A 14,500-nucleotide genomic window follows, 5' to 3' on the forward strand; every position below is an offset into this window, starting at 1 on the left:
TGAGTTTGGCAAATGAACCCTAAAATGATCAGGCTATCCAGAGGAGAGAACCACACAAGGCTCAGAAGACCCGTCACCTCTCATCATTAAAGGGGGGGCCTTATTCACGTCATCAGTGCAAAGTTCCAAGAGCAACCCCAGGCCACAGGCCCAGGGCACCCCATCCCGCACCGTGCAGAAAAAGGCCGGCGAGACTCCAACTCTACATTTTTGAAAAATTTATTTTATACCCTTAGAAGCTAAGAACTCTGCCACTCATGATCCAAATTTAGGATTACGGTTCTTCCCTAGTTTACCTACTTCCTTTTGAAATTTTATAAACAAGATTTTGTACACAAGAGGTAGCAGAGGAAAATTCCAGTCTGCTTGTTCCAAGCTCAGAAGGTAACTGCACACGCCTCAATGTTAGCAGGGAGGGTGGGGCAAGATAGGGTGAGTCCGAGGACACGATGCCCTAGGTCCTACAATTGCTTCTAGTGCCAGTGACCGTGTGAGCGCTCCAGGAGAAGTCATGGGCAAGATACCTGCTGGGCTGCTCGTTGGTTTTCCTTCCCAGACGCCTCTACGGGGCAGAGCGGGCACCCTCCGGAGGGCCTCACGAAGGGAGCTTCTTGAGAACACACAGCATTGAGTTAGTTGTGCAATTCCTATTCGATGTGCAGACCATTTTGAAAGATTTATAAAAACATCTTCGTCCAAAAAATTGGCAGTAAAAATGACAACTCTTCCAAGGTAAGCCTGTCGTAATTGTCACTTTGTTGTACATTAAAAAAAAAAGTCATCAGCAGGTTTGCAGACTGCAGCCGTTGGAAATCAAGTGGTTCCCGGCAAAGAGGAAGTGATGTCCACTGCAGCGATGACACAAACAAACTTAACCAGCGCGTATGACACACAACAGTGACGGGCGATCCTGATGAAGCCTTACGGTGAGGACAGCAGGTCCTGGGGGTGGCGGGGGGTGTTGTTTCCATAGGAAATAAGGGACTAGAAGTGGCAATTTCACTCCTGAATTTGGGCTCCTGAGAGTGCAGTTGCCAGCGATGATATCCCAACACAGATCATCACCGGCATTTCAAGGTCATGTCCTACGCAATCGTTGTGTGAGGATGGGGGCGGAGAGAAGGTTGAGGGTGGGGTAGGGAAAACAGTAGGACAGGGAAGTATCCGTGTTCTCAGAATTGATTTTAAAATCTCACGTCTGAATTCCCAAGGACGGCAGAACCATAGACAATTTGCCAACTGCTTCTGACCAATTCTCCGAGGGCACAGTTCTGCTCTTAAAGGCGGCCTCCCTCTGCACAGTGTCCTTGACAATGGCCGCCACTGGCCTGCGGCGGGCTGTAGACACGGGTACCGGCTGCAGCCGGCTGCACAGTCACCTCAGCGCTCAGTAGTGACGGGGCCGGGTGCCGAGGTGCACAGCAGTGAAGAGCTGTCCTGTCACGTGTCCACACAACTGGAAAGCCACCAAAAAGGCACTTTGGGGCTGGCCACGCCTCTTTGACTTGGCAAATCTAACCGACAGGGGCAACCTGGCACTTCCTAAGCTTCCCTAGTTCTGTGCGCGGTGAGTTGAAAACAAGGCAGAGCACATAACTAAAGGTAAAATGTGACTCAAAATACAAAATGCACAAAATATATGAAGTACGTTGGCATATCCCTTCTCCCCTCTGGGATCCAAATCTGAAAGGAGTGAATGGTGCTAGAATTGGGAAATACCGACGAAGTGGCCAGTTGTTCAATTACTTCATGCTTATTTCTGGGAAAGTAAATCTTGTCCGGATCTTTTCACTGTTCGCTAGTCATGTTGCAGAGAAACAAGGTCTCAAATTCCTTCTCCCCGTTCAAATTACTACAACTCACAGAGCAGTGTTTCTCAACTCAAATATTTAACTTCATATACAACCAGCGCCAAAGGGTCTCGATAATTATGTTTTCAGCAAAAGCAAATGATTGCAGATCACATGATTTAAGACTACAGTTTATTCAATATGTCTCCAAGCACTAGAAAGGTGGTTTTATGAAGTCAAACTCCGTAAGGTTATAATTTAAAGTGCTTTTTATTTTGCGGTTTTCAAAATTTGGGGAAAAATGCCACAACTTCCTTAGTGATTGATATCAAAGAATGAACCCTGTACTTCTGAAGAACACTTTTTTTTTTAAATTGCTCTTTTCAACCTGAATCATATCAGAAAAATACCTTAATAAAGAGCATAATAAATTTCCCAATTTTTGATCCTGGTAACATTTCATCACGGTCCAACTTCACGCCTAGGCCTCTGATCCTGACCCGTCTGAGATTCTATACAAACAGGGAGACATATTAAATACAAAGGTCTGTGTAAACGGAGTTCCTCAACTACTATTTTACAATGGAAAGGAATTTTATTACCTATCTTTACATCATTTTAAATTGGATATTCCTATTCAATGTTACTGCAAGATTAAAAATTTGCCCCCGCCTATCTAAAGGCAGCTTGCTTTTTTTTTTTTTTTTAAATATAAAATCCAAAGGACCTTCTGTTGTAGCATCAAAGAGAAAGCAACGGCTTGACCCTCATTCACTCTTGTATGTTTGTGAAACGAAAAAGTCTGCCAGCGGCTTTATTTCCTAGAATTTCCACAGAACTGTGAATCCACATTTGGACTGTGCCCCGGGACAGGTGATCCGGAGGAAGGCCTCCTCCCACTGCCAAACAGCTCCTGAACCTTCTCCAGGGGCCAAGAGTGCCTTCTTTAAAAACACACGCTCCTCTGGGATCACGGCAGGCTCTCCTAGTCCGAGCTTCGGGCTCTTCTAAAGGGCTCAAGGGTGAGAACTGGATTTTGAGAGGGCGCTGAACACCCAGTGCTGGAGCTGTGACTCCTCACCGCACGCTGGGCATGCTGTTCCTCTAGGGGTCGACATCGTCCAGGTCGCTTCTCAACTCGCCAATCATCATGGGTGACTCTGAACCCTTCGAAAAAGAGAAGGAGGTTAAGTTCATGCACGGTCAAGTTAGAGAAAAGCTTCTCAACACCGAGGGACTTATTTGTGTTCGGTAATGTCCGCACTCAACAGCTTCACGTCTGATCAAAGGGAAATAAAAACCTAACTGCAACACCCTGTGTTTGACAGGTCCTGATTGTGCAAAACTCTCATTTCTATGCCCTCGTGTGGTCCCTGAGCCCTCGGGTCATCATGTTCCTATACAACAATGCAGGCCGCGCTCGGGAAAGCCACGTGAACCGCTGCGTCCCCAGCACTGTGTCGCACTGCCTGCCGAGGACCAGGAAGCTTCTGGCTCACCCCTGAATTCCGTTTCTGTCACCAGCCGTGCGGCCTTCAGCCGATATGCGAACAAAGTTCTGAATGTCTGTCGTGTGTTGGGGCTGATGTGGGTGGGGGTTGGGTGGGGAACGGACAGGCAGTCTCTGCAAAGTGACACATAAGCCGAGTGGGAGTTAGGGGTGAGTGGGGGAAGCCCCACGCAAAAGGAAAGAGGGTATCTGATCAACTCCGAGAAGGCCATCAGCATCCAGAACTCAGAACATGAGGGGAGAGAGGTAGGCAGGGGCCAAACCTAGCAGGCCTGTGCTGAGGATTCTGGCTCTTATCCTAACAGCAATGGAGACCCACTGAGGGAAGGAAGAGTGATGCAGGGGCATCCTCAGAGACCAAGGACACTCCAGTCCTTATGAGGATGCAAGAGACACACGGGAGATGTTTAAGAGGGCAACCTGGCAGAATCGGTGAACGGACTGCAGCATGCGAAGGAATGTCCAGAAAGACACCTGCTACACAGGGCGCTGTTTCTAATAAGGACACCAAGGAAGGCCAGCCCTCGCTGGGGTGGGCGGAGGCATCAGGCATGTTGGCCGTGAGAGGTCTTTGAGGGAAGGAGCTGGATGGCCCCGGCTGGCCCCCAGGAGAATCACAGCCATGGAGACGGAGAGAGAACAGGTGGAGGGGTTGGAGGAAAGCCAGGAGGGTGAGGCACCGTGGAGGCCCCAGGGGAGACTGTGTCCAGAGGCGAGGAGCGGCCAGCAAGGTCCCATGCTGCTGTGTGCTCCACTACGACCAGGCCTGACACGTGGAGACCACCTGTCACCCTTGCCTAGTGGTGAGCCAGCCACTAGGCAGGAGGTCAGCCTGGAAGAGGTCCCAGGAGGAGCAAGAGAGAAGAACTGTAAGTTCTGACAATTCTTGGAGAAGTCTGACCGTGCAAACGGGGAAAGAGGGAAGAGGAAGAGAGGGGAGAGAGTCGTTTTTAGAGAACAGGCGAGAACAGGGTGTGTCAAAACACTGCTGAAAGGGACGTGCGGAGAGGGAGAGGTTCCAGGTGGGCGAGGGTGCGGGTACACGCGTGCGGGGACACATGCTCCTGGGGCCTGTGAGCCTGGCAGCCGCGAGACCTCTCGTCCCACAGCTCTGATCTCCTCTGCAAACAGAGTAGGTGACGAGGGCAACTGCTGGGTCACACCACATCAACGTGCTGGGCATCCGTGTCCCTTCTGTGAAGTCAGGGTAACAGGGACCTCAAGAGGCTGTTGTGAGAATTTGAAAGGTTAGAAAACAATGGCACACACAACATCAACAGGATTCGTTTAATGAGCCCTCTGTGCCAAGCACTGTGGCGGGACCGCGGAGGAGACCGCCCTGGCGCAAGGTGATACAGGCCGAGGGAAGACGCGACGCTCGGCAGGACATTCACGGCTGCTTCATCGGTGAGCGCGCCAGCAATGTTTCATTCCTTTTTCTACCGGAGCGACCCGTATCGAAAGTGTTCTTTTTTTTTTAATAAGCTTAAAATTATTCTTTGACTCCCCTGACAAGTAGGTGTTTCGATGGCCCTTCCTTTCAAGGGTCCGTGTTTCTGGGGAGGCTGGTGAAAGCGACAGGTGGAAGGGGGGGGGGGGGGGAACTTGTGGCAAGCCGGCAGAGTGCGGTGAGCCAGCAGGAATGAAGGCGTCTGCGGCCCGGCTGTACGAGGACCATCTTGGAGGTGGTCACCCGGGCCAGCGCGCACTGAGCCCCGAGCCCTGCGGTCCCCTCCCTGCTGCTGCTGTTCTGCCTTGTGAGCGCAGTGCCGGCGAGGCCCGCCCCCGCCCCCCCCCCCCCAGCATCGCTAGAGGGCGGAGCTGGGGTCTCCTTTGGTCTTGATTACGGAAATTCTTTCTGGAAAGCTTCAGAGCGGGCGCGGCGCCCCTTCCCCTGGGCCGCGGGCCACAGCCGTACCTGTTGTAAATGCCTCTCCCCGTTCTCGTTCGCGGGACTGCTCTCCGAGCCGTTACTGCTCCCGGACTGCTCTTTCTCATTCAGCAGAGCTGTGGCATACGCCAGGGTGTCCTGTGGGAGACGCGAACACGAGAGCAGAGAGTCAGGGTGTGTGGGGCCACCAGAAAGACTCCCCGTCGCTTGACCCCCAGGGGCTGGCTTCGCGGCAGCAGCCAGGGCGCCCCCCCACCCCTGCGGCCCCCGCCGCTTTTCCTCTGGCACAGAATCTGCCGGCCACACGACAAGCTGTCTCTTCACAGAAACTCCCTTCTTCGGTCCTTTCTCATTCGCCACCCACACCTCTCGTCGCTCCGAGGCTGTGGCACACGCTAAACGCACTACGGTGTTTAGGGTGAGACACACTACAAATCCTACCTGTGGGATTTCAAGCCACACAAAACCAAAAGAGAGGCCTCACCTGAGCTGAAATCGTCCGCTGGAAGGTTTTTCCAGTTGAGGTTTCGTTAGAGACGTTACTCTGTGGAGTCCAGTAATGTTCTGACATCTGAGACGGAAAGTCAAAGACGCCATCAGAGACAAGCCCACGGGAGTCCACAATTTCCACCATTAGATATCTGAATATGAAAAGCATTAACACAGCACACAGACCCACCCGGGTCTAACACACCAGGAGATGCTTTCTCGGAGGGGTTCACGTCCCCTCGCAAGACCTCAGTGAGATCCTACATCTTACATAATCACCTGCTCTCTTACCTATACAGTTAAGATGCTGTGTTAAGACGCAAACTTAATGTGTCACGATAGGTATCAGCTGTACTGAAAAAAGTTTGAAGTCTGACCAAACGTTGAGGCCAGTCTCCAAATGAAGAGGTTTTTCCTGGTAAGAAGTGCTCTTGGGGCGCCTGGGGGGGCTCAGTCGGTTGAGCGTCCGACTTCGGCTCAGGTCATGATCTCACGGTCCGTGAGTTCGAGCCCCGCGTCGGGCTCTGTGCGGACAGCTCAGAGCCTGGAGCCTGTTTCAGCTTCTGTGTCTCCCTCTCTCTCTCTGCCCCTCCCCTGCTCACACTCTCTGTCTCTCTCAAAAATAAACAAACAAACAAAAAAGATGTGCTCTTACTGATTCCTACGTGATAGCCAGAAAAGTTCAAAATGCAATTACCTTCTTCTGTAGCCATTGTACAGCCCAACTCCAGTGGTGGGAATTCTCCTTGAAGTATTCCTTAGCAGCAGGACACCTGGTGATTGGGGAATTCTATCAGCCAAATGCTTTCTTTGCCAATATACTTGTTTCATCCCCTTTGATTCTGATACACAAATGCTACTTTTGCTAAAGTTCAGTTGTCTTTCTAGAGTTTTTTACTTGCTTTTGGTTCAGATACATTCATACGTATAAACTTCAAAAGGCAAAAGAAGGTAAACGTGTAGCGAAAGGTCTCTGACCTACGACCAGATCATCCACTCAGTCCTATTACAATTCAAAGACGGAAACTCAAAAATAAACAAGAAAACCCCACGACACAATGCACAGCTAACTATAGAAATGATTCTCGAAAGAATCAAAGCCAGTCTTGACACTTTTGTGATGCGAGTCATAATTCCCGGAAAACCAATTGTAAAGTACGGTCCGGAGCCCCCCTCTCTCTGCAGTTTTCTTTGTCCACTTAGAAAGCTGCCTCTCAGAGTCAAAGGCAGCGCTGACGGGGATCCTGTGTGTGTGTGCAATGCAGGTTCCAGGAGGGACAGAGAGGCACAGATGAAGACACTGCTATCTGGACTACGTACCCGCATCAGACATACCATGAGGCCCCAACACTACCTGGAAATGCCAGGTACGAGGCAAGTACTTCTCACGTCATGCCGCCCGTATCGAGCCTGGTTAAAGAACCCACAACCGTGGCAGGATGATCTCCCTCGTGTCCACAACGCTATGTCACTGGGAAAACGCACGTTCACCCATTTCACCAGAGCTCTCATTTAATTTGTGCAGGACACTCAAATGCAGCAAGAGTAAGGCCAAGAGATTTCTTATTCTTATTCGGGTACAAATCCAAGGATGGCAATACCCATGCTGAAGAATCGGTAAAAATCTGGGGCAAGATAAATGGAGACCCAGTGGCGTGGCATAACGTGCTCTGTAGCCTCGGGTCACCACGAAGCCACTCTGGCTTTTTGTTTGCCCACGTCCTACCCAGGGGAGCCGAAGCAGCAAACCACGACGGTTCCTTCCAACACCAACAACCTTGGTTTTCCGAGTGCCTGTCGACCGCCAAGTGGACAAAACGTGGTAGAGCCACACCGGGGAGTATTCTGGGCCTTGAAAACGGAAGGGGATTCTGGCACAGGCTACAACATGGATGAACCTTGAGCACATCACGCGAGGTGAACTCAGCCAGTCACGACAGGACAAACACTGCGGGATTCCACTTACATAAGGCACCTAGAGGAGTCAGGTTCGTGGAGAGAGAAAGTAGGAGGGGGGCTGCTGGGGGAAGAGGGGAAGGGAGAATGGGGAGTCAGTGTTTACTCGGTACGGAGTTTCAGTCTGGGAAGCTGACAAAGTTCTGGAGACGGGTGGCGGCAATGGCTGAGCAGCAACGCGAACGCACTTAACGCCGTGGACTTGTACACTTACGGGTGGCTGAAATGGTAACTTTTGTGTTGTGTGTGTTTTACCACAATTAAGCAAAGGAGAAGAGGACCGTTCCGTGAAGCCCATCGCCTGTGCTCGAGCCCTCACTCTGACCGCAGGCACGCCGCTTAAACCGCCCACCCCGCGGGACTAGCGGTATCCAGCCGCGCGGAGCGGCTGCGAAGATTAAATGAGAGTAGGGCAAGGCACTCAGCACAGGGCCTGGGCTCCTACGTGGAGGCAGCTACAACACTGTTCTGTCTCTGGAGAGACCGGATGGAAAGCGGGGATCCAGCGCCTGACAGAGGTGGTAGTGGTGTTACGTGACCTGAAGCCATCTCAAGCCCGAGTGCGTGAACTCTGGTTAAGGTCCCCGAATCCGCCTTGATTCCTGCCTTGCCTGCACGAGCCCTGCCGGTTCAGCCTTTGGTCTTGGGTTCCGCAAGATCTGCTCCTCTTCGGACATTTCCTTCACCTCTCCTCGAGGTCACGTGAGCTGGTTTCTGAACCACCCCAGCAAGCACGCCCTGACTCAGGCTCTCTAGGAACTCCAGCGAGGCAGATTTTTTTTCCTGGCCAGACGGCTTGTAACTGAACAACACACCGTCTCCTCCCTGCGTTTTGAGTTGATACTTACTTTTGAGCAAGAGTCACGAGGAATTTGACACACTGGTAGCAGCGACTGCTGTCCACGTGATTACTGTGGTGCATCAGAGCTGAGTGGAGAGAACAGGAAATTGTGACAAGAAAGCAGGGCACTGCAGGCGGGTCCCGGTAACACTACTCTCTTGTTCTGAACACTTACAGCCAGCTGGTCTGATCAGCAGACAGGGGACGGACTATCAGCATGGGGATGCGGATTCGACAGGACTCCCCATATGCTGATGGGCAGAAACACTGAATAGTATTCAAGAAACCTATGTGGCGGTGGAAGTGTGACTTTTAGGAGAGCCAAAAGGAACTAAAACTTCTACTGATTATTCAACAGACCTTCGAGCTTTTCTACCCACCATGCTACTGACAGAAGAGTGGTTACAACACTTTCAGTTTGATAAATGGAAATATAGGGTATTAGTTCAATTCAACACATACTTCCTGCTCTGCACTTTGGGGATGTAGAAGTAAATAGTACTTGGTCCCTGCCCTTGAGGAGGGCATGGTCTGGAAGTTCCAGGGAGCCTGGGTGCCGCTCAGTGGCCTTGAATGTCACGGCTTTTTAGCTTGCATTTCTTTTCTGGAATAAGAGGTCTTAAATCTCTTGCTACAGAGCAAAATCTAAAATGACTCAGATTAATTGGAAATACAGGTGGGTGGTGGATGTTGAAGAGGACTATTTTTAACCCCACTTTCTAAGAAACAGCTCATTAAAGCCACTTTAGCCTTCTGACAAGAAATTTACAAGTAGATAAAAGAAATCTGGGTGCATTCATACCACAGGTAAAAACAAAACAACAATCCTATCTCATGAGCATGACGACGTCCTTTTCCCTCCCCAGTGGCTGCAGAGCAGAATGAAAGACTTCTGACATCAGAAAGCAGCCTTTCGCTGTTGAAAAAAGTCACAGCATCCCTGACTCTTATCTGCCCCAGGAACCGGACCCCAAGGTCCCCCGCGGGGAAGAGCCCCGGGGCAGACCTGTCAGGGAGGAGGCCGGCCATAACAGGCCATCTGCCCGTCTGCTACAGACGTTTCTCAGGAAGGCCAGGCTACTCACCTAATAATCCATTTTCTGTCTCAAACACAAATTTGACTCGCTCCACCTGTATGGGATCTTCAATGACCTGTGACAGGAAGGAGACAAAGGCCGGTGAATGAAAGAAGGGACTTGTGCGATGGCACGCACTGGTGCCTTTTAAAAATAATTCTGTTCAAGAGGTTTAGTTCCTCACTTAACAAAACCCAATGCAAACAACGTGTCACTGACATGTATCTCAACAGTATCTTAAATTTTATTTTATTTGTTTATTTAAAGTACAACCCAGTCCCCAACATGGGGCTCAAACTCTTGAGACCTCAAGATCGAGTCACATGCTCTACTGAATGAGTCAGCCAGGCGCCCCTTAAATTTTACACTAAAGATGAAAAAGTTCAGGAAGAGTTGCAGATCCATTCACTTCCTGTCTATGTGTTCTTACCAACTATATCCACAGCTGTCAACAGTAACCTAGCGGGCTCTAAGGACGTGTATTGCACGATCCCAAGGATAAGAGGTTTAGGGTCTAAACTGTCTGTCAAAACCACGTGAAAGTTTTGCTACAATACAGTCTCTCCACGCTGCATGGAGGTTTATGCCAAGCTGCAAAGGGCTGGATCTGTGTCCTGCTTGTGCCTGGCGTTGAGCTATGCACAGGGCAGTAGGCCAAGTGGTTTGCTGCTGAACAGACCAACAATACACTGTCCTTCTCCTGAGGGGCAACAATCTTCTGTGTTTTGTAAAAGTGCTAGGACTAAAAAGGAGGTAAACGACCAGAGAGACAGGCTTTTTATAACTGGTATCCATGGTGTCTTTCCTTATTCAGAAATGTTTACTGAATGCCCACCCTGTGCCAAGGCCTAAGCTAAGTCTCAGGGACCTACCGGAAACCCGGACTCTGCATCTGCTTAGCGAGCCCTGGGCTAGGCTCTTGCCGGCCCACAACCAGTCGTCAAGGTCTACTGATTGCCTCTCCCACCAAACACGTCGAGACCTGTTCCTTGCTGCCTCTACCCTGTCTCTCTGCCATTCGGACCTTGTTATTTCACACTCAGGTTACTGCCACACATGCCCGTGTGGTTTTCCAATTCCAACCCTGCTTCCTTCTTCGGTCAGTCCTTCAAAACAAGTGCCAGGGGAACCTTTCTAAGACCTAAGTCAGGTCCCATCACTCCCCTGTTAAAGCCTTCCCATGGCACCCAACAGGGATGGCAGGGGTTGCAAAGTGAAATGTCTACACAGGCCAGGACAGCAGGAAATGAACCAAGAGGGCTAGGAATGACAATAAGGAGCAGTGAGGACAGAGGGGCACTGGACAGCATGTGCCTCATCTGAGCGGGGCAAGCTGCTAACTGCTCTGGGTGACTGGGGCATCCAGGAAATGGGGCCAGTGTGTCACATGACCTGGTTTGTCAAGACAGGCCAGAACCCAGAAATGACAAAACAAAACAACTCTGGGTCAAATACAATAGGCATGTAGGCAGAACCCGGCTACCAGTGTGCAACCACAGGCCTACAGGAAAAAAGCCCACATGCGTTGGTACCCGGAGCCTTTCACGATTTGGTCTGGGCTTTGTTCCCCAAGCCCTATTCCATTCCCTCTCCTCCTGCTGACGCCACTTCCTTACGGGCCCGCAAGCAAGCTGGTGGAGAGCACGGGCCCTGGGGCCGGTCGCCTGGCTCGGATCCTGACTCTGTCCCTTCCATTCAAGGGTGGCCTTGGGCAAATCCCTCCACATCGCAGAGGTGCAGTTTCTACCAATAATGGACTTCACTGCTTACAGCTAAGTTCTCCCCTGCCTCTCCTCCGTATCCGGAATTGGAATGCATCCTACGGTGGATTACATTCCTATTTCGTGGCTTGTAAGCAGGAATTTTAGTAGCACGTGGGCAATCAGCGGGGTCTTAGATGTGAATGAACTGTAGAGCAGCAATTTACGTGATGGTTATCCTGAGGTCTGAAGGAGACGGCATCTGTGCTCGGCACAGTCCCCCGGCCACCACTTCCTTGCTCTCTGCACTGTCACTGCCTATACTTGGCGGGCTCCCTCGCTCCACTGTGAGTTCCCACGAGGTAGTTTCCTTACCACTAGCCTCCCGGTCAGTAATGACAGAAACATGACTGCGGTAAAGAGGACCCACTAAGTGCGGGCCAAGCGAGTACAAGACGATACAAGGACACGAGCTTTCTGTTTGCAAACACAAGCTGACTAGAACAAGCTATTTTCTTTTTTTTAATTTCAGAAAGAGAGTGTGAGTGGAGGAAGGAGGGAGAGGAGGGAGGGAGAGAGGAGCAGGGGGAGAGAGAGAGAGAGAGAGAGAGAGAATCTTTAAAAAAAATTTTTTTTAACGTTTATTTATTTTTGAGAGAGACAGAGAGAGAGCTTGAGCAGGGGAGGGGCAGAGAGAGAGGGAGACACAGGATCCGAAGCAGGCTGCAGGCTCTGAGCTGTCAGCACAGAGTCCGACGTGGGGCTCGAATTCACGGACCGTGAGATCACGACCTGAGCCGAAGTCAGATGCCCAACTGACTGAGCCACCCGGGCGCCCTGAGAGAGAGAGTATCTTAGGCAGGTTCCACACTCAGCACAGAGCCTGACATGGGGCTCGATCTCACAACCGGTGAGACCACGACCTGAGCTGAAATCAAGAGCTGGACGTGCAACCGATGGAGCCACCCCAGCGCCCTGACCGGAACCCTAGTGAACAGCACAGGAGAATCAGAACGTTTTTCACTTACCAGTATCTCATGGAGGAGCTGGAACGTATTCTTCAACTCATGGGGTGGAGCCGTTTCTAGTTGGTTCTGAAAAATTTTTTAGAAGCACAAAAATTCCAGTGAGTCTTCAGTGGAAAGCTCATCAGAGTGGCAAAAGCAACAGGGCTGGACTCCAGTTCTAAATCCACCAGTGTCGGCTCGACCCTGGGCCAGCTGTCCTCTCTGGGCTAAGCCTGGGACTAAAGCAGTCTCTACGGACTGTAACACTGCGAGACCAGGATACCGCACTACGCAATTAGGAAGGACAGAGGAAGAAAGGCAGAGGGGAAAAGAGAATTTTAAGCAAACAGGCCCAAATTTCTGTTTCTATTTCATTCACACATAACCTACTCTGTTTTCCAGAACACAGGCTCTGGGGTAAGGATGCTATGAGTGATATATGTGAGAAAGGTCAGCTTACGGAATAGAAAACTCGCCAAGGCACACTAGGTGAAGGGATCACGGTTCGTAAAACTCACGCTCCGCTGGGCGCCTTACCGGCCTCACGCATGTGGACCGTGGGGAAGGACACCGCGTTACAACACTGCCCTTCAAGGTGCCGGGTCCGGTACTGAGGGGGCATTCCGTGTGTCACACTCTGTTAAGTCATACTTCCCTCCCACTTAACAGAGGAGGAAACTGCCTGAGGCCGTATAATTAGTAAAGGGTAAGAGGAACTCAATCACCTCTGACACAGGCCTCCACAGAAAAGGCTCAGGGCAAACACATTTTAGGAACAGTCTGAACACATAATCCACTGCTCACCTGCCACTTCTTAACCCTACAGGTGTCACTATTACAAATCCTGGTGCAGATAAGAAGGTAAGAAGGGGTGGCCGAGATTCTGTGAGCAGAAACCAATATATATGGTAACGAGTCACAAAAAGAGGCCTGAAAGGACACAGCGAAGGGGACAGGACTGATCCCTGAGGTAGGATGGAGAGGGGACACGGTTGCTTGGTGGACTTTGACCTTATCACATGTCTTAATTTTTCACAAAGAAAACGCAGGCGTGCATTATCCGTGTAGTTAAAAAAATTCAAGATTAAAAACTAAGAAAAATATGTGCTGGCTTCAAGGTTTTTCTAGTAATTCCCAGAAAGGCAGTACGCACTATGGCTGAGAGCACAGCCCTGGAGCCAGACTGCCGCCGTTCAGGTTCCCACTTTGCCACTTACTAGCCATGGGACACCGGGCAAGTTACTCTGTGCCTCAGTTTCCTCAACTGTAAAATGGTAACAGTTGTAGTATTTACATCATAGGACCACTTGAGAGTTCCATGTGTAAATGGCTGGAACAGCACGCGGTGCCCAGTTAAGTGCAACGTCTGGAAGAGTCCAGTACCGATCAGAGCTTTCTGATGAGTTACGTCACTTCTTCAGGAGGTAAGAAAAACCTACTTTTGATTTTTAAAATGCTGCCTGGTGAAAAGGACCTGGAATTGGAAACCCATCTTACAGAGTAACGGTCACCACTGCATATGATTGACTATGAAGTACATTCTAAGTACTTAACAACTGAGCCCACGGCAAACGTGCATCGCCAGGAAGGGAGTGGCTAAGTAAATGATGGTAGACGAGAGGATGAAAGGGCCTCGAAGGTAACTTCATAACGTGGGAAAATACTTACAACGTCACGTGAAAAAAGGACACAAAGTCGTAAAGACGGTAAAATTCCAATTACGGTAAAAATACACGCACAGAAAATAAAAGGGAAACCTAAGAGAAGGTTCGTGGTGATTATCAGTGAATGGAAAGACTCTGGGTTCTTTTTAGTCTTTAGCTTTTAAAAAGGGGCCTACAGTAGGTTTCTGATTGGAAACAGCAACTAAGTCGCTGAAAGCGCCTCTTTCCTGGGAGCAAAGGCGCCCTTCCCTACAGTCTCGGCGGCAGGCCCCCAGCCCGCGCCGGCTCTCTCGCGGAGACCCTACCTTAATGAAGTGCAGCATGGTGAAGGAGAAGTGCTCGTTACAGAAGCAGCAGTACACGACCATCTCGATGAGCGCCAGGAGCGAGCCCGTCAGCTCTCGCAAAGCAAACATCACCTGGCGGGAGGGTATGCAAGGAGGAAACTTTCTCAGGGCGGGGTTAATTGTCGATATGTTGTTTCTGACTTTAACGGAAATAGACGTACTCAGGGTCAAGCTCTTCAACATCACCTCACAACAGGCTTTCTTAACTGCCAGAGGCCTAAGTCGGTCT

General features: G+C 50.5%; 1 protein-coding gene across 3 annotated transcripts in view; it reads right to left on the minus strand.

Moving 5' to 3' along the window:
• Positions 1 to 203: 203 nt before the first annotated feature.
• USP24 (ubiquitin specific peptidase 24) overlaps positions 204 to 14,500 on the minus strand; it is a 142,307-nt gene continuing 128,010 nt past the window's right edge. For all 3 annotated transcript variants that reach the window (XM_023258739.2, XM_023258738.2, XM_023258737.2), the window contains 8 exons: positions 14,230 to 14,343; positions 12,282 to 12,347; positions 9,563 to 9,629; positions 8,485 to 8,563; positions 6,378 to 6,453; positions 5,676 to 5,762; positions 5,219 to 5,329; positions 204 to 2,957 (listed from right to left, as the gene is read on the minus strand). In XM_023258739.2, the coding sequence (XP_023114507.1) occupies positions 2,895 to 2,957; positions 5,219 to 5,329; positions 5,676 to 5,762; positions 6,378 to 6,453; positions 8,485 to 8,563; positions 9,563 to 9,629; positions 12,282 to 12,347; positions 14,230 to 14,343 (663 nt within the window). In that variant the 3' untranslated portion in view covers positions 204 to 2,894. The remainder of the gene's footprint in view (positions 2,958 to 5,218; positions 5,330 to 5,675; positions 5,763 to 6,377; positions 6,454 to 8,484; positions 8,564 to 9,562; positions 9,630 to 12,281; positions 12,348 to 14,229; positions 14,344 to 14,500) is intronic.

Source organism: Felis catus, chromosome C1, assembly GCF_018350175.1.
Source record: "Felis catus isolate Fca126 chromosome C1, F.catus_Fca126_mat1.0, whole genome shotgun sequence".
In the NCBI taxonomy this organism is placed as follows: domain Eukaryota; kingdom Metazoa; phylum Chordata; class Mammalia; order Carnivora; family Felidae; genus Felis; species Felis catus.